Source organism: Struthio camelus, chromosome 24 (assembly GCF_040807025.1).
Source record: "Struthio camelus isolate bStrCam1 chromosome 24, bStrCam1.hap1, whole genome shotgun sequence".
Lineage (NCBI taxonomy): Eukaryota > Metazoa > Chordata > Aves > Struthioniformes > Struthionidae > Struthio > Struthio camelus.
This window is the reverse complement of record NC_090965.1, coordinates 2,572,791-2,598,276: the sequence shown is the minus strand read 5'-3', so window position 1 is coordinate 2,598,276 and position 25,486 is coordinate 2,572,791. Positions and strand designations below refer to the sequence as shown.

At 50.0% G+C, this 25,486-nt stretch overlaps 1 protein-coding gene across 1 annotated transcript in view; it reads left to right on the top strand.

Moving 5' to 3' along the window:
• The first annotated feature begins 3,669 nt into the window (after positions 1-3,669).
• The window catches only part of ARL8A (ARF like GTPase 8A), a 27,723-nt gene continuing 5,906 nt past the window's right edge, over positions 3,670-25,486 (top strand). Inside the window, exons 1-3 of the mRNA XM_068917951.1 lie at positions 3,670-3,871; positions 22,894-22,974; positions 24,242-24,315. Coding sequence (XP_068774052.1) covers positions 3,749-3,871; positions 22,894-22,974; positions 24,242-24,315 — 278 coding nt within the window. The 5' untranslated portion in view covers positions 3,670-3,748. The remainder of the gene's footprint in view (positions 3,872-22,893; positions 22,975-24,241; positions 24,316-25,486) is intronic.

Genomic DNA, 25,486 nt, shown 5'->3' with positions numbered 1-25,486 from the left:
GGCTTTTGCCCAAGATGCTCTGCCTGGTCCCATACTACACGGCATGGAGATGACCCGTTGAACTGCTGGGGGATAGAGCTGCACCAGTGCAGCTGTAGATGCCTGATCTAGCTCATATCTCCCTGTGCATGCCTGGCAGATGCTCTGGGCTCAGCTTCTCTGGAGGGAGAAAAGCTGGAATTTGGGCCCCCATGGTTCAAACCAGCTGAAAAGGGTCAGACGTCTCAAGAGCCATTAGTGCTGGTGTGAGATTCTTCCCTTGCTGGGGATAAGGGAAGGGGGGAATGGTGGAGGGTGAGGGACAGCATATGAAAAGAGTCCATTTTGCTCATTTGCTTGTGTCTTTGCCCAGTTTTGGGATAGACTCACCCAGCTCCCATCTCTGCTGAGAGCAGTATGTTTTGTTTGAATACTGCACTGACAGAGTTTCTCTGGCAGAGACTGAAGTACAGTATGTGCTATCAGGAGGCAATCTTTTCTAACAACTCGAATGCCACAGGCATTTTGGGTGGGAAGCCCCAAACTGGTGTAAGGACATTCCCTGGGCTGGAATCTTTTAAAAAAAACATCTTCAAACAGAAGTTACAAACAAGGATTGGAGGAAAAATGCGTTTTTCACTGGTATGTGGAAGAGCTACCTTGGAATAATTACAGAGAGCAATGATATTCCTGCTTCCCTCAGGCTTCTCTTTGAGAACACGGGAATCTTCTTTAACGGGTTGCAGCATTTCTGGAAACAAATTGGTTTCGGTCTCAGAAAACAAAGGCAGCTTCCTGGTGACTTGCAGCACATGATGGAAACTGTTTCCCATCCTTAATTGTCATGGGCTCTGAAATGTCCACAGTGAGGCAGGTCCAATGGCAACTCGGTTTCTTCATCTTCTGTGTGTGCACATTTGTCTCTCAGACAGCAAAGCGGCCCTGCTGACAGGAATGAATTCAGCATCCTTGTCTCTCACAGGATAGTGAACAACGTCCTCTGTATGTTGGCATTCAGCTCTCACCAACAACTGCCAGAAGAAAAGTCCTGCTTATTCACCCTGGTGTAACTGAATTAAAAGTGCCCCTATATATCGTGAGCACAGGTGAGCTCTAGGCTGCTTTGGCCGAGGTCAGCCCTGTAAGGCTTTTCTCAATAAAGAGCCATGGGTTGAAATCAAGTCGGGGGGTAGTGCCACACTGAGTGTTGCCTGGAGTTCTCATGATCCACATAACACCCTTAACCCAAATGAAGGTTTCTTTCCAATACTGATTTACACTTACTGGCCTCACCCTTGAAATTTGGCTGCTCAGACATCACCCTTCTTTTCTGAAGCTTTTACTCAGATAACTCCTTTCCCTCTGCAATGCTCTTTGGTGGGCTAAGGATGAAAAGCAGGAAGGAGATGAAGATCTCACCCTTCAGGACTGGCTCAAATCCAGCCTGGATGTAACCAAACCTCATTGGCATTGTGCAGCTGGCTGTCACAGCCTGCAGCATACTGCACTGAGCACTCAGTATCAATGCAGGAGGATGAAGTGGAGCAAAAGCACCGCCAGCACAAACACCTGGACTGCAGGGGCAGTTTAACACCCTCTTGCAACCCAGCAGAGCTCAGCTGGGTGAAAGTGAGGGGCTTTCCTGCCTGCAAGGCTCAGCCTTATCTCTTATAAAGGCCAGCTTCATAGCAGACCATGCATCCCTTCAGAAAGTCATGCCTCTGGACTGTGCCTCATGCTGCGTGTTGAAAATTGCTCATTGACTCCTGCAGCGTTGCTCTGGGCTGTCAGTTCTGCACAGGTCTCACTTTGAGAAATCAAAGCACTAGGTAAAAATATGAAAGCACGGGCACCTCATTATCTGGTGAAACTGAGGCCAGGTGGAGAAGTGCTGAGTTTAAGAAGTCATACTCGCTCCAGTCCCATTCCCAGGCATTTTTTCAGACCAGCCTCTGTGCCACCTCTGTTGTCTCCAAAACACAGAACTGGTGATTGTCCTGGGAGCAAAAAGAAAACAGCAGATGCATGAAGTCCCTGTGGCACCCATAAGGGCCCCCTCACACCTACAGTGCACCTCCTGCAGGGCTGGACCTCCATGTTGCCCCTTGTCTGGCCCCAGTAGTATACTCTGTGGCTTGGGAGGTCGGATCCCCGTTGAGACCTGCTGGCACCTCCTGGGCTGCCATCCTACCCTTGGGATTGCTGGAGATACACCATCCTGTGGGAGTGTCCAGGGATCCCGCACAGCTGCTTTCACCAGCCCTGAGGAAGGGAGGACTCATGGCAGAGGGGGATCTCCAACTTTGCCACTGGACCTGCCTTCATCCCTAGCCTGGACACACTTTTTCCTGCCTTGACCATATTTAACATAGGCAATAATAGGGGGACTGTGGCCCTGGGCTGCAGCTAGGGCTAGAGGGCCAGGGGAATGGCCCTGTGTGTGCAGGCTTGGCTCAGCCATGCTGTGGGGTATGCAGAGAGTCCCTATGGGACTCCAAGGTGCATGAGGTGCGAAGAGACACTGCCCAGGGTGCATGGGGGAGCCGGGGGCAGGAGAGGAGACAGGCAGGAGTGCAGGAGTGGGGTGGGGGGTTCTGCCCAGTTGCATGGGTAGAGGAGGCAGGTGGGGGTACAGGATATGTGCTGGCCAGTGCAGGAGTCAGGTGGGGTTCAGGATATGTGAGGACTGATGGAAGGGTCCACCCCAGGGTGAAGGTGAGGTTCACTATACGTGCCAGCCAATGCAGGGGTTTCAGGGTGTAAGGGTGCGAGGTGCCAGATATGCACTGCCTGGCGCAGGTTGCCTGTTGTAAGGGGTGCAGTGTGCCATATGCAGGCTGTGCGAGTGCAAGGCACGTGGGGGTGCAGGGTACAGGTGCAGGAGGTGCAGGAGGGGCAGGACGCAGGGTGTACAGAGTGCAAGGTGCAGGGTATGCAGGGTTCAGAGTTTTCAGAGGGTGCCAGATGCTGGGGGTACAGGTATTGTACAGCGCAGGGAGTGCTGGGTGCAGGAAGGTGCAAGGGAATTCAGAGAGGTGCTGGGTGCAGGGGATACAGGACACAGAGGGCCCAGGGGTCACTGGATACAGAATGTGCAAGGTGCAGCTGGTGCAGGGTGCAGAGGGGGCCAGATGTAGGGTGCTGGGTGCAGAGGGTGCAGGGGTGCCAAGGATGCATGGTGCTGGGGGCCTAGGGGGTACCTGACGCAGGGTGTGCAGGCTGCTGGAGGTGCAGGGCGTAGCGGGGTGCTGGGTGCAGAGTGACTGGGATACAGAGTGCCAGATGCAGGGTGTACCGGGGTGCTGGCTGCAGGGTATCCAGGGGGTACAGAGTGTGCAGGATGCCGGGGGTGCAGAGAGCACCGGGCGTATCAGGTGCTGTGTGTATACTGTGCAGGGTGCCGGGGATGCAGGGCGTGCCAGGGGACGTGGGTGGAGATTGCCGGGAGTGCAAGGCGTAGCGGGGGTGCTGGGGGTGCAGGCTGCCGGGGTGCAGAGGGCTGGGGGTGCGGAGCGTGCAGGGTGCCAGGTGTGCAGGGTGCAAGGCGCGGCAGGTCGCCGGCGTGCCGAGGGTGCAGAGCGCCGGGGAGGCGCCTCCCCACCCGGCGCCGGCCGCGCGCCGCGTCCTCCCGGGCGGCAGGGGGCAGCGGCGGGCGGCGCGCGGGCCCCACCCGGCGGCGCGGGGCGGGCGGCGCGCGGTGCGGCAGGAGGGCGCGCGGCGGCGGCGGACAATACCGGGGCGGCGGCGCGGCGCGGCTCGGCTCGGCACCATGCTGGCGCTCTTCAACAAGCTGCTGGACTGGTTCCGGGCGCTCTTCTGGAAGGAGGAGATGGAGCTGACCCTGGTGGGGCTGCAGTACTCGGGCAAGACCACCTTCGTCAACGTGATCGCGGTGAGCGCCGGGCTAACGGCACCTCCCCCCGCCCCCTCCCACTCCGCGGTGCACCGGGGCCGTGAGCGGCCGGGCAGCGCCCCTGCACGGCCCGCAGCGCCGCGCCTGCCCCCGGGGCCCAGCAGTGCAGCGGCGTGCTCGTGGGGGGTGCGGGGGGTCTTGGTTTTGCACCCCCTTGGTCGCACCCTCCAGCACGGAGAGGCAGGGGCCCGGCAGGCTGCGGCGGCAGGGTGCCGCAGAGCTCCCCCGGCCTTGTTTGCAGCCCTGCCGACGCTGCCTCCGTGAATAAGGAGCCTAAAAACACTGTGCCCCCACCCCCTCCCCAGCAGCTAGGCCAGAGTCCTCGCCGAGTTTCCTGCGTGCGGTGCGGTTTGTTCTGGCAGTAGCCTTTTCCCTTCTGTGCAACGTGAAGAAATGGCTCCGGAGCATTCATTTTAGGGAAGAGAAGAAAGCGCTTGCTAACACATGTGGAGCTAGCTGGGCGGAGAGCGGGGCGGGCAGGAAGCAGAGGCTCTAGGCCCCAGCCCTTTCGGTAGCGCCCTCGGTCGCCTTTGCCATCTGATGAAACCCGTGGCCCAGGCCTGGCCGGCGCGCAGAGCTGGGCGCTGGTGTCCGCAGCCCCCCGGACGCAGGGTGGCCCGGCCTGGGCAGCGCGGCTGGGTGTCTCCGCAGCAGGCCCAGCAGCGGGCAGTGGAAGGCCTGAGCCACAAAGCCAGCCCTTTCCTTCCTCTCTGCTTCCCTGTCCTTCGCTCGGGGCAGCGGGCGGCAGGACCTGGTGCTGGGTGTGCCTGGCTGGCTGTGGCTGGGGGCTCCGGGATGCCCCGGGGAGCTCCGGGATGCACAGCTTGCATCCCTTCTTCTTGCAAGAAGCTGGGAGGGGAGGTTATCCCAGAGGCAGTTGCTTTATTTATTTATTGCATTTCTGGCAGCTGTGCGCAGCAGTACTTGCTGCAGCCTGGCCACATCTGGTGGAGAAAATACCCGGACAGGATTCAAGGATCCTGCGTTTCCTTTTGCAACAGAGCTGCAGGTGTTTTGGAGTGCGGCAGATCTCTCATCTGTTTTAGCTGCCTGGTTTTGCCTGTTTTTGTGTCATGGAGCTGTAACAACGTTCGTGGTGGTAGGACTTAGATGGAAACTTCTGTAATCTTCTTTGGAAGAGGTGCTTTGTCATTGCCACTGATCTGTGCTGGGCAGAGCAGCAAGCCTGCGGTCCAAGGAGGCTCGCGTCCTCTTCTTCTGCTGAGCAGCTCTTCCCACAGGGCAGCTTGCCTTTTTGCCGTTAGTGGACTGTGCTGGGTGTGGTCTTGCGATAGATAATCTTTTACAGGGAAGGGGTTTGCGGAGCATTGTGCTGCTGCAGAGCACAGGATGCGGGCCTGGAGCAGCCCAGTGTGCAGGGCTCAGGTACCATGAGGAGCAGGGTGGAGGTTTTCTGCTCAGTGTTTCTTGCGGGACCTGTTGGTCCACGCTGGTTGTTATATAATGTTATTTTTGCTGCGATGTCTGTGCCTTCCCTGATGAACGCTCGCTAAAAGTGACTTTTGTAACAGTGTTCAGTCCTAGGAACTGTACCCACTTCCTGCATGCCGGTATGGAAGCGGAAGGAGGGAAGAGCATGTTGCTCCTACAGCTGCGAGCTGTGCTCTGAAACTAGGTGGTGGTACCTTGTTTTTGTAGCCTAAGATGACCTGGACCCTGCTGGCTGCTTGCACCAGGATAGCACTGTGATTGCCACTTGTGAGTGCATCCTCACGAGGAAATTTCAAGCTATCTTTCCTGGCTGCTCAGGCCCAGCCTTTCCCAGCTGGCTGTTTTCCTGTGTAAAATAGTACCTTGCTGTGCTACCTCAACTGCAGGGCAAAAAATTCCCCTGGCATCAAGGAGCTCTTCATTGGTCCTTGCCAATAGTGAAGCAGTAACTGTGGGGACTCTAAGCCCTTGGGCTCGTTTCACCTGCAGGGATGCTGCTGGGATGCTCTGCGAAGTCTTGCTCACTCCTTGCTTTTTTGGGCTGGAGCTTGATTATTCTCGCCTTTTCCAGATGTGATGCTGCATGGTGGGAGCTGCTTGCTAGGAAGCGAGGTCCCAGATAGGAAGGTCCCCATCACAATGGAGATTTGGGTTGTTGCTCTCTTGGATTTCATTGAGAGAGGCCAATGCAGGTGAGGATCTCTGGCTCTTCCAGTTCTCCAGACTGCCTCAGCACCTCCCTCGTGGTCCCTGTCATGCATGTTTTCCTTGCATGTTGCTTTGCTCTGTGGCTCAGCTCCAAAGCAAAGCATGTTATTTCTGCTCGCTCTAGGCCCCGAAAGCTGCTGTGCTGTCAAAGGTGATTTTGCAGTTAATTTGGAGACCTTGGCATCGTGCAGCTGCCTTCACGAGGAGGGTTTCCTGTGATGCTGAGCTGTACAGAAATGGAAAATGAAGGAGCCCAGTCCTTTTTGCATCCTGTCCTTCCTGAAGAGCCTTGTGGCAGAGGAAGGCCTAAACTGTACCTGCTGGTTTTTAACTTTAGACTTTCCTGATCCTGAGCTATTTTGCTGCCAGCCCTCGCTGGCTTGGGAGCACTCTTGGCAATTGGATCTTTTGCTATTTCTTCTAGCAAACTAACCCACATCAAACATGGCTAACACAAAGCTTTGTGGGTCTGGGACACTGACAGTTCAAAGTCATCACATTCGATAAGTAACGGGGGGGCTACTTCATCCCTGCCGTTTGCATGTTTAATTCTCTCTTTCTGCAGGCGCGTGCCTGAGATGGGACAGGGCTGTCCCAAACGTGGTCTAGAAGATGCTCTGGGCTTGCTGTTCTCTGTTAATGGCAGCAACAGCTGCATTTTAAAAAAAACAATAGGAGATGATTTATCCCCTCTTTAAATAACCAGATAAGCTTTATTAAAAAGTTGCGGAGCTTTATCCAGAACCTGCTGGGCTGTTTCAGTTGTGGGAATGGAAATCGGGGCAGGAAGGGATGGTCCTTATCCCCACATCTCTCCTCTTGCAACAGCTCTTTCACCAGCCCAGGTTACCTTTCTCCATGGGCTGCATCTTTTCCTGATGCTGACTCTGAACACCTAGTTGTGTGTGTAGAAGACCCGGCTCAGCAAGAGTGTGGTCTTTGGTGGGAGTCTCATATCAGCAAATGAACAGTTTGTATGTGGGAATTTTGCCATGTGCAAGACTCCTGTGTGCAAGACTCTTCCTACTTAGTTTATATGGCTGAGGTAGGGAAAAGTGACATCCAGTGATTACAGTAGCTCTCAAAGGAAATTCTCCACGCATGGGTTTAAGCAGGCTTCATGTTCTGCTGGTGTTTTATGAGTTGGTGCCACCATCATGGGGTGTGTAGCATCCTTGCAGTGCAGTCAGCCAATTTCAGTGTATTAAACAAGATGCTCAGTGTCTGCTGTAGATTTAACTCTATCTATAACATTATTTGGAAAGTTCAAATTCCATGGCAGATACATGCTAAAAATAAGCACTGACCTTTGAGAAAATGTCCTGTAAATGAGGTCTTCTCAGGGAAAATTTAAAAAAAAAAAGAGCACCAAAAATCCCAACCAAATAATACTGCATTAGAAATGTTTGAAGTGTCTATATTTAAGGTGATATAGCAAAAATGTTAGGAGAGGAAATAGATAGCTGGGATTCAGGTTTCTTAAAAAATATATATATATCCAAACTCTTGAAAAGCATCAGATTTCAGAGTTATTTGAGAGATTTCCTGAGACATCTGCAGGGCCCCAAAGGTCCGGGTGACATTCTCCAGGATGAGAAACTTTGCTGTGGTTTGGAGGAAAGCACACAAATAGGCTTAAAGCAGAAAGCTGGTGACATTTTATTTACGTTATTTGATAATAGTGGCAGCTTGTAACTTAAGGGAAAGACAGGGCTATTACAAATATTCCTGAGGTTGCCTGAATGCTATCTGCTGGCCAGAGGGATGGAGTTGTTCTGGAAGTCTTTGCGTTGTCCTCGACTCAAACTTCTTGACTGCGAGGGTGACTGAGCCCTGGAACAGGTTGCCCAGAGAGGTTGTGGAGTCTCCTTCCCTGGAGATATTCAAAACCCGTCTGGACGCGATCCTAGGAAATATGCTGTAGAGGACCCTGCTTGAGGAGGGGGGTTGGACTAGATGATCTCCAGAGGTCCCTTCCGACCTCAACCATTCTGTGATTCTGTGACTTCTGGGATTTTTGGCTACTGTTCTTTATCCTGATGCAAAAAATTAATCCAGTTCACTGAGAAGTCTGATGGTTTTCTAGAGAACAGCCCAGACCTGTGCCGATGTCCATCGTCATCGCCAGGTGAAGCATTTGCTGAAGGCCGCTACCGTTAGTGGCTGGCAGAGGGGCTTGTCCTGGTTCACAGGGGCGATTTTTCTTTTGAAACCTCTTTTTTTTTTTCCCTTTCCCTGGCAGCAGAGAGCTGAAGCATGAAGCATTGTGGGATAAAAGGCTGTAAAATATGTTCTGGTCTTGGTTTTAATCAGAAACCAAGGGACTTTTTAGCTGCGTTTTCCATGGAATAGTCTGGGGATGAAAAGGGGTGCAAATGAGACTGGAGAGTATTGGAAATCACTCAGTGCACATTTAGAAACCCTTCAGTGCATGACATTTTTGGAAAAAGAATGTGTTTTGCTCGTTTTGATTCGATGTTGCAGATCTCCCACTTACACTAATGAGTCTTCCAAGGGTACAGAGCAGCAGAAACCTCCTAAAATATGCACTCATCTCTCAGGCCGTGCTCTTGCTGCTGGAAACCTTGTGCAGAGCCAGTGGCGTGGTCCTTGGATGCCTTTGGTGCATAGATGTCAAATCTGTTTGGTGTGGTAGACCAGATGCAGTGTCTTGACACTTGCATCTTGTTCAGAAAGTTACTAAAATAGATGCTGTAAAGGAAAACCGTGTTAGCGTTATAAGCAGCATCAGATAAGATGATGAATACCTTGGCTGTGCACATGCAGATAGTGCCAGCCCATCTGGGGCAGCTGGCCACCTATATGATGGTCTATGCAACAGATGGGTGAGCACATCCAGACTATGGCTCAGACCACAGAGTTCGTTGCCTGCTCTGAACCATCCCTTCTGTTGGCCAACTGACCATTCATGGCAGGATGTGTACTTGGGGGCCTGAACTTGGGAGGGACATTGACATATCCTGGTCCTACAGCGTCTCTGAAAATCCCTGAAGAAGTAAAGAGAGATGGTAGTGCCTCCGCTGAGGGAAAAGCAAGGAGATCTCTCTTTGCTCCATTTTTGCTGGTTGGCCTGGTACCTGTGTCTCAGAAACTCTGCAAACTCTACTAACTTTGGACCTGCCAGAGACATGGCCCCTTGCCTGGCAAGGCCAAGATACAGGTGGGAGAGGGAGGTGAATTATTGCAGTGACTGTTGTTCTGACTCCTGATGTGGAGCCTGGGGGATCTGACAACTCCTTTTGTGCCTTAGCTTCATGACCCAGAGGGTGGTAGATTTTGAGGGTTTCTTGTGTTTCTAGGAGAGAAGATGGAGCTGGCAGGGGAATGGTATTGCTTTGCTGTTGCAAGCTCTTCCAGTGTGACCCATGAGAACACGGGCAGTGTAATATCCTGGGATGCCTAAGCGTGAGCCTCATTACCATAGCAGAAACTTAAGCAGATTTGAAGTGATTTACCAGGGTCATCAAGACAGGCAGTGACAGAATACAAATAGGAGCCAGACTTCTTGCTCTTAGCTTCCTGTCGCGTACCATCTCCTTTTCATTTGGCAAGAAATCAGAAACAATCCTGTTTCTTGCTTGCCCTGAAGAGCAGCATGCTGTAGAGCTGTGAGCTGACCCCATGGCTTTGGTGCCCCAGGACCTGGCCTGAGGGACAGCTGCCCCTCACCTGGGATCCACAGTGCTGGGCGCATCTCTCTCCAGGGTTTACAACATGCGCCAGACCCTGAGTGAGTGTTGCCCATGGCTGCACCTACACTAGCTGCCTCGGCTCACTGTGGTGTGTAACTGGGCCTTTTGACCAAGTGCGACTCTGTTTAGCCTGTGCGGATAAAGCCACTTGAATTGCTTTACGCTTCTTCCCTTGATATTGAGGCTGGCAGGGTAATTCCTGCTGCACCTCACTCTGGTTTCAAAGTGTTACGCCAAGAGGTGTGAATGTCCCAACCCAGAGCTGAAGCCTACTGGTAACCCTGTGTGATGAGACTGGCCTGCACCATACTGAGCCCATGTGGTATTTTTTGGGGTTATGGTATGTATGGCCTCAGTTTCCCAAGGCAGAACCTCTGTAGATGCTGTGCAGAGAGCCAGACATGGAAACATCTGTCTCACTGTGTGTGTGAAGCAGCATTAATCCCATTCACCGTGCGAAAACAGGATTGCTGAGTTAGAGCACTGGGATGTCCAGAAAACCCAGGCAAATGAACGTTGTCCTTGAATTCCTCCCTTGGCAAAACCTTAGGCCCGGATGTACCAAAGTCTTGCTAATTAAAGAGCATTGTAACTTTTTTTAATTAAAGAGCAAAAACTTAAAAGGAAACACCAGCAAGAATGTAAACGTTAATAGCTTCAGAGTGATACAGAGTTAAAAGGCAGCATGAATGTAGACTAGTTTAGGTTGGAAAGGATCTCTGATCCAATCCCTCACAGTGCAGGGCCAACCTTAAAGATGAATCCAGCTTCAGTGAGCTGAGGACTCTGGGTATGGCTAGTTAACAGGGTGCCTTATCTCTCTGGGTGGTCCTTATGGTGACTCTTGGTCTTTACTCTGGTTTCCCTTGCCTCAGAGGTCACATATGGATATATCACCATGTCTCCTCTGTGTCTTTAAACTGTCACTCTTTTGTCCCATGGCGAAGCCATATACTACTTGAGAAGATGTTGGGGATAGTTGACTTCATTGCCTCCTGTACTTTGCAGAAAGTGTTGGAAGTGGGGTTTGGGGTGATGAGCAGTTGTCTGATGGCCTGTTGGCCTTTGGAGATGTGCAGTCAAGTGAGGTATGGACTTAAAATTTGGCCTCTGTGCTTAATTGATTTAATGTGTAGGTGCATGCTCTGTTAGAGGGACGAATGAGAAATATATCGCAAGTAAATTCCTATATAGGCAAGCTCAAATTTCAGCCATGTACATGGCATTGCTCCTGCAAGTGGGCATCAGGCGACCTGAGGAGCAGGAAGGTGGATGGCCAAGGAGCAACTTGCTATATTTTCTCTGACTCCAGTAGTGAAAGTCTGCTAGCTACAGCATTATGAGAGATTTTTCCTTTTCCCCATCTTTTTCCTTTGCTTCCACTGCCTCTCCTTGCTGAACTCTCCATATCTTCTCCGCTACGTATACACAAACATTTCCTTTCACAGCTGCCCAGTTCAGAAAGCCTTGAGCCTGTACATGTGATTCTCATTCATGTCTGCGCAGGACTCCTGCAAGACTGACACAGGCCCTGAGATGGAGACAGGGAAGTACAGAGAAAGAAGAAACTTGCTGTTGAAGCAGGCTCGGCTGTATTTCTGTGCGGCCTGTTTACCTCCTGCTTACTCAGCCCACTGCTTGGTTCTCCATTTTTCTTGTTCTTGGGTTTTTGTCATGAAAAAAATCAAATGCAGTCCTCACTTCCTCTAAAAATAGTGAATGTGTCAACATCAGTCTAGCTCCAGGCTTCGTTATGCCTGCTTTTTAATTATTGCCATTATGCAGATTTTCCCTCCTAATTAACTCTCTTTCTCAGGAGCAGCAGCTTCCAGCAGGTGGAAGAGTTGGTTTCTCAGTACTGCTTAAATATTTACTTTAGTCTCATCTTTACAGCCTTGGAGAAAGTAAAGGTTTTGTTTAAATTCAGTTTTACCTTTTTGAATCTTTTAGAGTGCATGATATACTCCAGAATATAACGGAAGTAGATGGTATGAAATAAATGGGCAGGCTTCCTGCAGCCCCAGACACAGTTGTTGCACTACTCTGTTGTAAATTTAAGCACTGCAGTGACTGTCTGCAGTTTTTCAGCTCTGTTTTTTCCACAGAGATCAGATGTAGACTTGTACTTGCTGGTCCATGTGCTGTCTGCTCCTGGTGTGATCCTTTGGGATAAACCAGATCCACATATAGGACTGGGCAATAAAATGCCAAGTGGAATATAGGGATAAACTAATTGGAGTCACTCTGTATTTTCCAAGTGGTCATGAACTGTGCCTGCTGCAGACATTTGTTTCCTCTTTCAGACACAGAAAAGCAAAGTGAAGCTAATACTTGCTGAAACACCTCTCCTAGACCTGCCCTCAAACAGGCTGCCATGAAGACAGGTTTGTGTCTTCCATCAACAGTGATGTTGCTTCAAAGTCATCATTATTACCTCTGTTTGGCTAATCTAGGAAATTCCTTGCGGCTTTACCTTGACTAAACCCAACTAAGGAGGGAAAGCACAAAGCCTTGTTTTCATGAGTGTGTTACTCAGAAGTAGCAGTCTTAATGCAGAAGTGATTGCCTAGCAGTAAGTGCAGGGCTAGATTGAATCTTTTGCAAAAAGAAGCGGCCCTGAAACTCCTGCAAGGAAGGCAACTGCAGTGTGTGCTTGCTGAACTATGGACCTGTGGCAAAACAGACAAGTAGTGCTTTCCTCTGCAGGGACTGCAAGTGCCTGTGAGATGTGGATAATCTCAGCTCTGCTGCTGGTTGCTCCAGCCTTGGCTGGAGAGTTATGACCGATTCTGGGAACTGTGCTTGGGGAGAAAATGGGAATCTAAGGGCGAAAGTCCAACTGAGAGCAGGGCAATGGCTGGAGGCCTCCAAGAAAGCAGACCAGTGAGGGTAGAGTGAAAAAACTGGAGGTTACAGTTTGGTGGAAGATCAAGGGAGACTGAATAATCTCCAAGATAAGAGGCCAAGCAGGTCCAGTGTGAGTTTGCATGAGGGCTGGTGCTGCCTTCAGCTAGCTGTAGAGGACCATGGAGAGGAGGATGGATGGATGCTGGCGGTGTTGGAGCAGAGATGTGGAGGTATTACAGGTCGCAGGGGAGGAGAGGTAGGGATAGATTAACAGCTACATCTTCTAAAGCCTTCAAGGTCCCATCATATGAGCCTGATCTAAGGCTACAGATCAGTAGTACTGGGTAGCTGGCTTGCTTGGTTCCGTTGTAATATCTAGAGAGATGCAGTGAATAGCAGAGAGGCTAGTTCTGTTTCCCTCAAGTAGGAGACAGAAAACAGGGAGTCCTGCTAAGTCGTGACCTTTGCCTTGTCCCAAAGGATCTGGAGACCTCAGAAGGCATTGCCTGCTGTCCCTGTGTTGCAGAGTTGGCTTGGGATGTGCTGTGTGGAGTGGCTCTGCTGTGGTCCCATCATGCATTGTTCCCTAAGCTTGTAGGAGAGGAGCTAGTGTTTCAGCTCTGCTTCACTTTTAACCCTTCTCTCAGTGCTGTACATGCATCTAGAGGCTTTTGCTTTCTTCCAGAGTTTCTATAACAGACTGTATGCTGAGGAATGCTGATATCTTGATGCTGGCAGGAATTGTATGTGTCCAGCACCCCTAAAGCCTGGGCCAGGAGTGAGTTGTCACTTTCTGAGCACAGCAGAGCTGTCTGTGATTCGTTTGGCTGCCAGCTCTGTCCACCTGGCTGGATGGTGCATCGTTACAGACTTATTCTGAATGAGGGCAAATGGGGCAAATGCTCATAAATTTGTAGCCAGTTAGTGGATTCTATCTGGAAGGAGACGGGAGCAAACATTGCTACAGCTCTTGTTCAGAGATGTTCTTTCCACATTGCTGTCCTGGAGCTGTTTGGTTGAATGACCGCTTTCAAATCAGGTTTTGGAATAAACATGGGCATAGAGTGGCAAGATTTTATCCCCTGCCCTGACCACACTGTGCAGCGAACTCCTTATTCCCTTTAGCCTGCTGCACTGAGGCTTAAGCAGATGCTGTGCATCTCCAGGGAAAGGGGTTTGGAAAGAGCTGGCTCACTTGATGCATCTCTTCTGCTGTAAGCAGTGCAGAAACCCTCAAGTTTTTGCCTTAGACAGGATAATGGATCAGAGGAGTCCAGTGCAGCTTCAGCACTGTGGTCCTTGGTGTTTTGGACTGTGATTACTGTGTTTTTAAATGAAGAAACAAAACCAGACCAAGGATTTCCTCTTTCATAGGAGAAGCCTCATTTTCCTGAAAGAAACAGAGCTGCAATGATACCATGTTCTTTATCTTCTGTAGCACAAAAAGCCATTAGATGCACTGCAGGGAACAGGATGAATTTGTCCTGAAGTGCACAGTGTTTTACTGGTGTCTGTGGACTTACCGGCAATATTGGTCACCTCGGCCTCTCACCTTGACTTCTGGATCAGAAGTAGCATTGCCTGGTTACAGTCCGCTAGTTTGTCCTCGAGACCCCCAGAGTACCTTAGCGATAAGGGCCTAGATGTTGAGCTTCACCCTCTAGGAAGCTGGTGAGTGTGTCACAGTGAAGTTTTGTTGTGTTGCAGCAGCTTGCATCGTGAGGCAGTGCGGTGAGATGGTTGCTACCCATGGGATTTCCAAAGTGCTTTAAGCCTGGGATATTGAATTTCCGTAGTCAAGCTGAGAGGTGATGCAAAGCCAGAGCCTGACCTCTTGGTCAGTAGGAGCAGTTAGCATCCGTTAATTATAGGTGTTGTCATGTGAGACCTCAGCATTGCTGAGACATATGCCTAAACTGGCTTGTTATGGCACCTAGGGAAGGTTTTCTTTTTGGCTGTGTGCTTTAGGATACTTAGCCAGACTTTTTTTGCACAGGCTAAACTTCTGCAAATTTCTCATTCATGACCTAATATTATCAAATATTGGGCCAGTACCAGGGATAAGAGGGGACTGGTTGCATACATAGCAGATAAATCTGGTGCATCTGACTTTGCAAGTACAAACCTGGCTTATTGTTAACCAAACTCTTCCCATTTCTTAGGTAAGCTTCAGTGGAGGTGAATGCTGTCTCTTGGCAGAAAATGAGCTGATCAGGACTTTCTGTAGTTCACACTACTTCTGAGTAAAATTTTGATGAACAGAAGATGCTGGGGTACTTGTCCCCAGTCCTGGAAATCTGTGAATACCCATTTCTGTGTTGACATGCTTGCAGCAGAGGTGTTAGGCTCTGGGGGGTATATGTTGAAACCAAAGTGCATTGAAGATTTTGAGCAGAAGCCCAGTTCATATTCTTCTCAGATTTGTGTAGCTTTTCTTCCCGGCTGCCTGAGTTCAGCCAGGGTCCCTCTGGGGGTGGATCCATCCTGCACAGATCCTCGGTAGAAGGGAAATAAAAGCCTCCGTTCCCCAGGTCGGTGTGTCTGCTCCTTCCCTGGGAGATCAGAGGGCTGTGCTGTATTTGGGGAGGGCCCTGTCCCTTCAGGTGCCTCCTGCAGGGTACTCATGCAGCTTGGAGACATGGGGTTCCACAGCCGTAAACCCTGTGATGCTCAGAGCCCTGAAGAGCTGTAAAACCTTCTGTTGAAAGGAAGCGTTTCAAAGGCCTGGAATGAACATTGCTTTTCCCCATCCAAATGGGCCAGTCCAGGCTCAAGTGCAGCTGTTTATTCTGCGGAGCACTCTCCTCTCCCCTGGGAGTATTTGGAGTAAAATGTCTGTCCGTGCAGTAGAGCAGGGCTGTCACAATGATCACTCTCCTTTCCTGTTATGAGGAATGGCTCATCTTGTCAGGGATGTGAAATGTGCTTGAGTAGCTGGAATGAGCACATCCAGCAGGGCTAGCCTGATCTCATTTGCCCATCAGAAATGACAGATGACATAATGGGCTTAAGTATAAAGGGAAATGAGTTCAGAAAGAGCCCAGTTTGCATGTGTTCCTAAATGAAGGAAATGCTTGATGATTTGCAGCTCGGATACTAAATAGGCTTGTGGGGGGAACAGGACAGTTCAGAGATGAGGCTGCTTTAATGTGGCCAGGGTGATGATGGCTGAATGGTAGCCAGTGCACCTCTAGTTCATTGTGTTCTGAACATGTCACCATTCCATTATCTCTTATAGAATACACATATTTTTAGAAATCACTTTTCCCACTGTTTCGGATATATATATATATTTTTTTTTTACTATTTCAGAAAAGAGCTCCTGGAAGAGTTGTTTATGCCTCTCTGTAAACATTCAGAGGGCTTTGCATGAAGAGAGTGTGTTCTTGGCTCTCAAAAGCTTCTGTGCTAAGCTGATCAGGGAGACTGGATGTGGAGATTATGGATGAGAAATTAAAACTTCTATGTTTCTCCTTGTGTTTAAAGCTTGAGTAGGTTTTCTTCAGAAAACTTAGTAATTTCTAATACAGTGGGGGGGACATAAAGAAGATTCAATAACGTAGGAGCATGAGGCTGGGTGGTTTTAGGGAAAGTGTTTTATCAGCCATCTTGGCAGTAATGGGAGCTATCCAACACGGAGTGAGTGGGAGACTTGTTGGAAGCTGAGCAGAGACTTGCAGCAGTTGGAGAGGGTAGTGCCAGCATCTTCCTCTGTCCTGAAGACCGTTTTTTGGTGGAGACCCCACTTGAGACAACCTGGCTAGACTGAGCTTTCCAATACTGCCATCTCCGTTCCGCAGGCAGCATTGGCCAGAATGGGGAGGATCGATTGGGAGAGGTTCCTGCTGATACAATCTTGTAGGGAGCAGGAGGGTTGATTGTGAAAGGGGGCTGGGCAAGCAGCCCTCCTGTCAGCGGTGAGTTACTCAATGCAATGCAAGTGGAAACCCCAGGAGCAAGATCCAGAACTGTTGCCTGATTTGGTGGCAAGGGAGAGCTCAATGACAGTGGTCTTTCATCCCAGGGCTGGCATGGGCTTGGAGCACCAGGCTTATGGGGATGGGTGCATTTGTGAGGATTAAATGATAACCGTAAGCCCTGATTCTGTATGTCCCATTACCACTCAGAAACGGGGAGGAAAAGAGAAGCTGGGGAGTTAGCAGACCAGTTGGTTTAATTTCAGTACCTGGAAAAATACTGGAATAGCTTGTTTGTGAGCACCTAGGGGTAAGTGGTTGAGAAACAGGCGGCATGGATTAGTCAAGAGCAGGTCACATGAAAGCAACCTTTCTGAAGATGGGGTAACAGCTGTCTGGACACGGGAAAAGAACAGGTCCTGGGGACCTTGGCTATTAGCAAGGTGGTTCGGACAGTTGTGCATGGTGCTGTCCAAAAGCATCTGGCAAATGTGGTGTGCAGGGTGAATTTGCTTATTTGTATGTGTCTTGTCCTGTATCGCTACTGAGCCTAGTGGCCCTGGGAGGCATTGGAGCGATTGTGGCTGCCCACTGTGTTTGTATCAAACCTGTGGGGTTTGTTTTGCCACTGAACTAAGCTCATGTGCCCTGCGTCCTCATGGTAGATGGAGTGACAGTGGCTGGTACTGCTGTGGCCCACCTAGGACCATGGTAGGCTGGATGCATGAATCCAGGCATCCTGCAGAGGCAGTTTGTGGTGCTTTGGGTCCACCAGAAATGATTTAACAGGGAGAGGGAGGTACCACTGGTTTCCATCATCGCTTGGTATTTTCTCTGATGTGGATGGTTGAGGGGATGTTCGTTGAACTGGCAGATAGTGATGTGTGTCTGTGTGTGTTATGGAGGGTGGAACCAAAACTGAGCTAGATGCTCCACTCACACACCACAGACGCGATGCAAGGGGGGGTCACAACCTGGCTCACTTGCCATTCTACAGAGAAAAATCTGGATATGTAGGCTGTCAGAGAGCAAAGAGCTGAGCATGGGGATGGAGATCTTGCCAGGCAGTGGCAGTGCAGAAGTGCTTCCTGGTTATCCTCACCCTGTGTCTCTTTGCAGATGTGCCCAGGTGTGTTTCCCCTTCCTGGCAGCAGCACAGTCATCAGCTAACGATGCTCAGAAATAGGGCGATAGGGGTGGCTCTGAACATAGCAGGAATGCCGCCCTGCCAGGGCGGGATATGGCTGAGGATGATTAATGGTATATGGCCGCTGCAAACACCGCTCCTTGGGGCTGCTGAGCTCCTCCTGTTGGATGTGGGAGATGCTCCCTTCACATGGGGAATGTTACATTCATGCGCAAACAGCCCCTGCACCTACAGAAGCTTCCGTCTTGGCAACCTCTGCTCCCACTAAACCAGTTGGAAAGCTGTGGGACTGTGCAGAGATGTCACCTGTCTTCCAGATGGGGCACAGAAGCAGGGTAGTTTGAGCGGGATGCTGTAAGGACCCTGGCAAAACCCATATTAAACTAGAGCCTGCAAAGGCATGGTCCCTGTGTCCTAGCCACAAAACTGATCTTTTTTTCTAAGACTTTTTTGTGCCTTCAGAGGAATTTCTCCCTGTCTTGTTCATGACCTCTGCACCAGCAGTGTGTGCTGTCGGTGCATCTGAGTGTGATTCCACCATCAGCACAAATGTTGTGTCCACTGTGTAATGAGAGTTGAGGGGAGAGATGTATCTAATGAAACCTTTCCCTGGGAGGCTTGTCTCTGCTCTCTTTGGGAGTGGAGCTGCTGAGACATGGTCCCTTGAGCTGCTGTTGAGAGGGCTGGGCAGTATGAACTGGGGTAGTTAAAAATGAGCTGGAGGTGTTTTCGTCTAGGGCAGTTGGAGAGGGGACAGATGGAATAATGTTTCCACCATTAAAAGTTAGTACAACTTTCAGAGAGAGGCCAATGCAGAAGGAAGCTCATGAACACATCTGAATTGTTAGTAGCATGTTGCAGTGCATTAAAGAAAACCGGCAGCTGAGACTGGTGAACGTGGACTTTGTGAAAAATCATCCTATACCAGTTCCAAAGTGTCACGTTTCTGACTTGGTCTTTTGGGACAGTGTGAGTGGGTTTTGAGCTGTCCACTTGGTCATGGGCACATTGGAGGCAGGAATGGGGCTGCTGCTAAGGGTGTGATTTGAAGCAAGGAGCAAGGCGATCCATTCCACTGATCTTTTCATGACTGTGGACGAGCGGTGCCCAGCTCTCCAGCTTCTGTGCGTCTCCACCCTGAGGCATGGCCAGCAGCTCTGTGGCAAGTGGAGCTTGTGAGTGGTTGTCTGGTTATGTCTAAAACTCTCAAAGGAGCATTAAAAAACAGTTCTTTTGCACAGCTAGCAGTTCTCACAATGTAGTTTGGGATCCCCTGATGGAGATATCTAATTCTTCCAAGAGCTGGGCCTGAACTCTGCTAGTGATTGCTGTCTGATTCTTCCAGATCGATGCTACTCAAAACCTGGATTGTAAAGCCAAATTCAGTGTTGGACAACAGTATGTGAGAGACATCCTCTAATCTCAGCCAGTGCTAAAAGAATTCCTGTCCACTTTCCCCTTCTCTCTGGCCTAGTCTTTCCCAGTTGCTCATCCTAGGAATGGTTTTTGACTTTTGACTTTGAGACCCCATTCAGCAGCCAGGCCTTGCTTTTTGAACACAAAAGGGAACTGAAAAAGGGAAGCAGCGTGTATTGCAGAACCTTTGGAAAAGGTTAGGAAAACCCTGCAGACTTGCTGACGGGATGTGTCTAGAAAAGCTGATGGCTAAAGGCACTAAATTCTTTCTTATCAGAAAAGGGCATAAATTGCTTTCCCTTTCTGCAGGCTCTGTTGCCAGTATTGCTTAACTGGAAGAAAACCTGGAAAAGCCCTAGCAAAAATAATGTTTTTAAGCCCGTAAATCCCAGTAAGAGTAGCTGGGATGAGTTCTGCTTTGTATGGTAGTTCCTGCACATTTCTGACATTCGATGACGAAAAGCTACACTCGCCTTTTCCCTCATGTGGGAACATGGAGGGGAAGTCACTCTGTTCACACAGCAGAGCAGCCATTTGCTGTTTCTCTTTAAAAGAAATATCTCAGGCTGTAGGGTTTCATCGTGCTTGTCTTTGTTTTAGATAAATTTCGTGAATAGATCCGGCTACTGAAAGTTGCTTCAGGGGATTTGTGAACTGGGATTGATTTGATTAGAATTTAAGTATTTCACCAGGATATAAAAACTTCCTCCTGGAGCCCCTGATTTCCACCTCTTTGACAGTAGCTTAGAAAGTTTGACCAAAAAAGCCTTTCCCCATTTGAGTGTGGGTTTTTTTCTGCTGCTTGGGTATTGCCATTTGCTGTTGTTGGAATTTAAAGGAAAACTGAGCTTGTGATCCTCCCCTTGTTTAGGAAATGTAGAGTTGACAGCGTCATTTTTGGCCAAGGAAGTCTCGTCTCGCAGAAGCACAGAATGGTTGAGGTTGGAAGGGACCTCTGGAGATCATCTAGTCCAACCCTCCTGCTCGAGCAGGGTCACCTAGAGCATGTTGTCCAGGACCCTCTGCTGTTCCACGGAAGCCTTTTCTACTTTGATTTCCCTAGCATCCTGCAGCAGTGAGTTCCACAAGGTTTTTATGCATTCGAAAGGCAAAGAAAACAAACTTGTTTTTAGTAACTGTTTGGAGGATCCTTATCCTTGTAGTAGGTGAAAAGGTGACTAACACCTGCAGTTCTTACCCATTTGGGTGCTTTGCTCTTGGGCTGTATAGTGCTCATGTGTTTAATGTCTCTCAGTCATGCTGCACTCCTGGTCCTTGTTGCCCTCCTCCAAACCTTTTCTGGCTCCCCAGTTTCAGACCCCTGCTGTTCCACTGAACAGGGCACAGATATGCAGGGCAGAAAGCCACCCTTGAATAAAATGCGTAAGCGCTGAGTTTCTAGTGCTGGGAGTATAAATGTTACCCTCATGACACGTCTGAAGTCTAGACTGATCACCTTGGGTAGCTGTATTTCTGAGGAGTGAACTAGCCGCTCCAGAGACAGATGTGTCACCTGAATTTAGCTGGTTCTCTCCTCCTTGGATGAAATGGGTGTTTAGGCATCCAGAGATACTGAAGAGGTTTGTTGCTGGCAGTCTCCTATTCTGAGACAAAAGCTGTTGGGACTGGCACCCTTGGAGGTATCTCACCACCTCTCCCTGGGGCTCTGTTCTAACTGCAGTGTGTCTCCAAGTTTAACAAAAAAACCTCTCAGCTTGGGTCCAGAGCCTGCAGCTGTGCTATCATATGGGCTTGAAAGGTCTCATGTCCAGCTATTGCTTTGCTGTAATTCCTGTGGACAAGGGGGAGTGTGAAGGGGTGGGAAGGCTCACTGCCTCCTGCCCTGGGGGGTGCCTTCATTAAGAGTAGCACCACGCTGCTCCTGGCTGCCCGAGCATCCCCCCGCTCTGCCCATACCCTGCCAGTTAACCCAGCTGCTGGTGCCTGGAGATCTTAAGAAACATCTCACAGCTTTTGTGCTTGACTAGAAAAACTCTAAAAGAGCAAATGGACTTTAACAGGAGAGCAACATCCTCTCCTTTTGGCTGTAGGACTGGACACGTGACCTGAAGAGCCAGGATCTCTCCTAAGGCAGCGGAGGGAGGACTCCTGCTCACTGGCTTTGACAAGACTAACCTAGTTTCACAGCAGCATTGACAATTGCAGCAATTTCATGCTTCTCCTGCCTGACACACTTCTGAGAGCATCGGAGCCAGCTATGAAAGTTGTCCTGCCCTCCCTGAGGGAAGGTTTCGGGAGGAGAAGAAATCTCAGCAGCAGGGAGAAAGCTCTGTGGCACCAGACGCTCTGTGGGGAGGGAGAGATGGAGCCTCGTGGCTCACTGGGCTACCAGTTCTCACTGCTGGTGGCCCAGTGTATGGGTGTGATCCACGCAGGTTGTCATCAGGCAGGATTTGAGGGCAGAAAGACGCTGGCTGATGAAGTGGGACAATGATGGTGGACTTGTCCCTATCCTACCCCAGTCAAGGACACTTAAAACTGTTTCGTATGGGTGGGAAACCTCTAAAAACCCTAGTTCTCAGGACCCAGTTGGGAAAGAGTCTGCGTTTTAGTGCAGGCAACTAATTTAATTCTCCTGCCTGCATCTCTCATATGGACAAGGCACGTGAGGTGTAAAAGACATGAACAGACATGCTACCAACTATGAATGAAAGCAAAAATCACTCTGTTGTAGGCTGGGCCATAAATTATCCAAAGCAGGAAACGTGCTGAGGCACCCAAGGCTTTTAGCTAAAGAGGAACTCCATCCATGCTGGTATCACTGGAAGATATTTCTGCTTGGCCAAGACTAAAGAAGCTATGCCTGGGTGGCTTCACCCCAAGCCATAGCCAGCAAAATCAGTGCTAATCATTGCTGGCCTGTTAACAGGTGATGTCTGGGAGAGAGTGGTTGCTGACTGAGTGGTTTTCAAAGCTGATAGTGGGGCAGCCTGCTTGGAGTTGCAGGGTCAGCTCTGCTCCAGCATGGCACAGCCTGGAAACCTCCCGTTCTGCTTGCGGAAGAGGAGCAGGGATTTCAGCAAAGAAGCTCTTACGTTTTTTAGCTGTGTTGCTTGGAGGCAGAGCAAAAGGCTGAACCAGGGGGCTCAGGGTATTTATGCAGGGAGGAGCCACAGTGGGATTTGGTAGGAGAGGTTCAGGCACAGCAGTGCTGTGATTTTGCTGGCTAACTGGGGCACTTACATTTTCTCTGCATTGAGCAAAGATTTTAGCCTCCTTCTGCAAAGGGCTTGGAAATCTAGCAGTGAAAAGGACCAGATTAGAAGAGCATGATTACATTTCCACCTCCACTGCCCTGTGGAATTGAGCTGCTAGTTGCAGCATGTGGGCTTATCCTGTGATAAGAACTGCACTTCAGCTTTCCTTTGAGGTACTTAGTAGGAGTTCAGAGCAAGCAATTCATTGCAGGGGAGAGCTGGCCTTACAGCTTCAACAAGTGCATCCAGCCAAGGACATTCCCCTTGGCCACTGAAGGGCATTTCCCTGGGCCAGCCACGTATGTCCCAGTCCCTGGCAGAGCAGCAGTATTTTTCTCCTGCAGGTATTTTGTCTCCTTTGCACTATTTTTGCTTCTAGTGTGGACAAGAAGGAGGGTCACTCAGTGCCTGTTGCAGGACAGAGCTGGCAGAGCGTTTGGGTTTATTTCGGACCAGGATATCAGCGCTTGATGATATCCTTACTGTGCTGCTCTGGGCAGGCTGGGGCCCTTGGGTTCATGGTGCACGGCTCCCAAGCCTCTGATTCCCTAACGCATCTGACTGTTTGATTTGTTCCTTGCAGTCAGGACAGTTCAATGAAGACATGATCCCAACGGTGGGCTTCAATATGAGGAAGATCACCAAGGGGAACGTTACCATAAAGGTAAGGTGCAGAAGGCATCTGCAGTGGGGACTCCTGGGATGAAAGAGGGGTTCAAGGGAAACTCACAGGTGCTTTTGTTGGATGATAAAGGGTACCAGCTGCTTGTCTCTGTAGGTCTGCAGCTGGGAAGGGCTGCCCATCTAGGTTGCTGCACATGTCCACCAGATGAGATGGCATGTAGGGATGTAAGCGACCTAGGCCTCTAGTAAGAGAGGCAGTCAAGCTGCAAAGCTGTAGATTTTATTATGCTTCTCGCTTGTTAGCAGGGAGGACTATCGGGAGTCATGGGCACAGGCACCTTGCTGAGGATGGATGGGAGGGTCTGGCAGGAGGAGGGGTTTAGATGGAGGAGCAGTTCACAGCTCGCAGTTTTGGTCTCTTGTCTTGGGAGCAAAGGGAGAAGATGTTTCATGCCTTCCTGGGGCACCAGATTGACCTAGGAAATAACTATTGGCTAGACATTTTCCTCCTGTTCCTTGATTTCAAAAGCTGGTTGGGGCATCTCTGCTTGCCACAGAAGCACTTCAAAGAGCGTGCTGTGGGTTTTGAAATGATAAATGCATCAGCGAAAGGCCAGTTCCTCCAGGCTCTGAGGGTAGTCAGTGCAGGAAAGAGCCTTGCCAGGCTTTAGGGGCTTTCTCAGGCTGGGCTCTTATGCTTGCAGAAGGTGGTGATGACTGAGCGGAGCAGTCTGTATAGCTACATTTGAGCTAGCGTGATGCACTCGTGGACTCTCTTGCTGGATTCTGGCTTGGTTCTTCCCGAAGTGTGTAGTTCACTAAGCCATCCCCTCCTGGGAGTCCTTCATGAGGACAGCAAAGGCCTGTGCAGTGTAATTAGCATGTCACTAACACAGCATGCACAGTCCATGCCAGCTGGCCTCTGAGATCCCCCTCTGCTTTCTATTCTTCTCTCCCTGGCAAATGGATGGGCTGAGATTCCCCCCTAGCTAGTGGGAGGCCTCATCTCATCCAGATGAGTTGCAGGAAGTGCTGGCATGGAGTTGAGGTGTCTGTTCCTCTGTTCCCTAGCTGCTTTTGTAGGGATTTCTTGTTAACTCTACTGAGTTTAAAGCCTCATCGTTAGGTTTAACGTCAAGGAGGAAAGGATGTTTCATATTTGTGTCTGCAGGATGCTCTGGTAGGGCAGTCAGCCACTTTGGGAAGGATTACAGGCTGGATGCAAATGGGGAGGTGGGTGGGCAGTGAGGAGGTTCCCTGTTATGAAGGGCAGAACAGTGTTTAAAACCTTATTCTCCTTGTTACAGCTCTGGGACATTGGTGGCCAGCCTCGTTTTCGCAGCATGTGGGAGCGATACTGCCGTGGAGTGAGTGCCATTGTGTAAGTATCCCCAAGGTGCAGAGAGCCCTGTCTCCATCACTGATGGGAAGCAGTGCTCAGCTGAGCCAGTGGCGGGGGGAGCATCCCTTCACCCCTCTTACCCCACCCAAAGGTGTCGGGTATCATTGAGTTGACTCCTTCGGGTCACTCAGTCAGCGTAGCAGGAGCCCAGAGGAAGGACAGCTTTCACAGCACTGCCTTTGCTGCCAGCACCAGAAGCTGGGCATTTCTGTCAGGAGAAGAGAAGCTTCATCCTGGGACTCTGGCATTTCATGAGGCATTGCAGGTCCTGTGCCACCATGGACATTGAGCATGGGATAGCAAAGTGACTTTGATTCTCTCCAGAATAACGAGTTCTCTGCTAGCCATCGCGAGCTCTTGCCTTTAACCTGATTTCACTTGGCCTTGATGTATTGCTTGGATTTTGCCTTTCCTTGCTCGTGCAGCTCCTGTGTACTATCCATTCATCTGAAGGGCTCATAAAGGCCATTTGTGTGGCTCACCCCCTTCCAGCAGGGTGATTTTCAGGGTGTTGCAGTGTTTAGGTACTGCTGGATAAATCTTGTGCTTAGAAAAGGAGTCTTTTTGTAATACCTATTGTTGACTGCTGGAAGTCTCTCTGACTGTGTCCCAGTATGTACCTTGCTTGTGAATATTTCAGTCAACTCAATCCTGGGGAGTCCATGCTGGAGACGAGTCTGTCAAGACATTCATGGGAAGCAAGCTGCATACTCCTAAGGACAAATATTTACCCTGGGAGCCCCGATCTGAGTTGTCTAAATACAGTTAGAAAATCAGATGTATGTGGCCTTCACCATTTGAACATGCCCCAGAATTTGGAGGGGTCAGGAGGGCTTGTATTTTGATATTGCTTCTCTGAACTGTAGGGCTGACAAGTGAAGGGGAATGAGAAGACACCCATGTCTACCTCTCTGATGGTGCAGCTCAGATGTTTACTCTTGCAAATCCCAAACTACTCTCAGATTGCAACTAATGAGTGGGAGAACCTCAGTCCATTTCTGAGTAGTCAGAGGTTGCAGGTCAGGGACATTTGTGCAGCTCTCTGTCTGTGCTCAGGCTGTTTTTTTCTTGGCTGTTTCTCCCTGATGACCTTGTTAGATGCCCTAAGTACCTGGGGAGCTGATGATGCCCTGCAGACTGCCCCATCAAT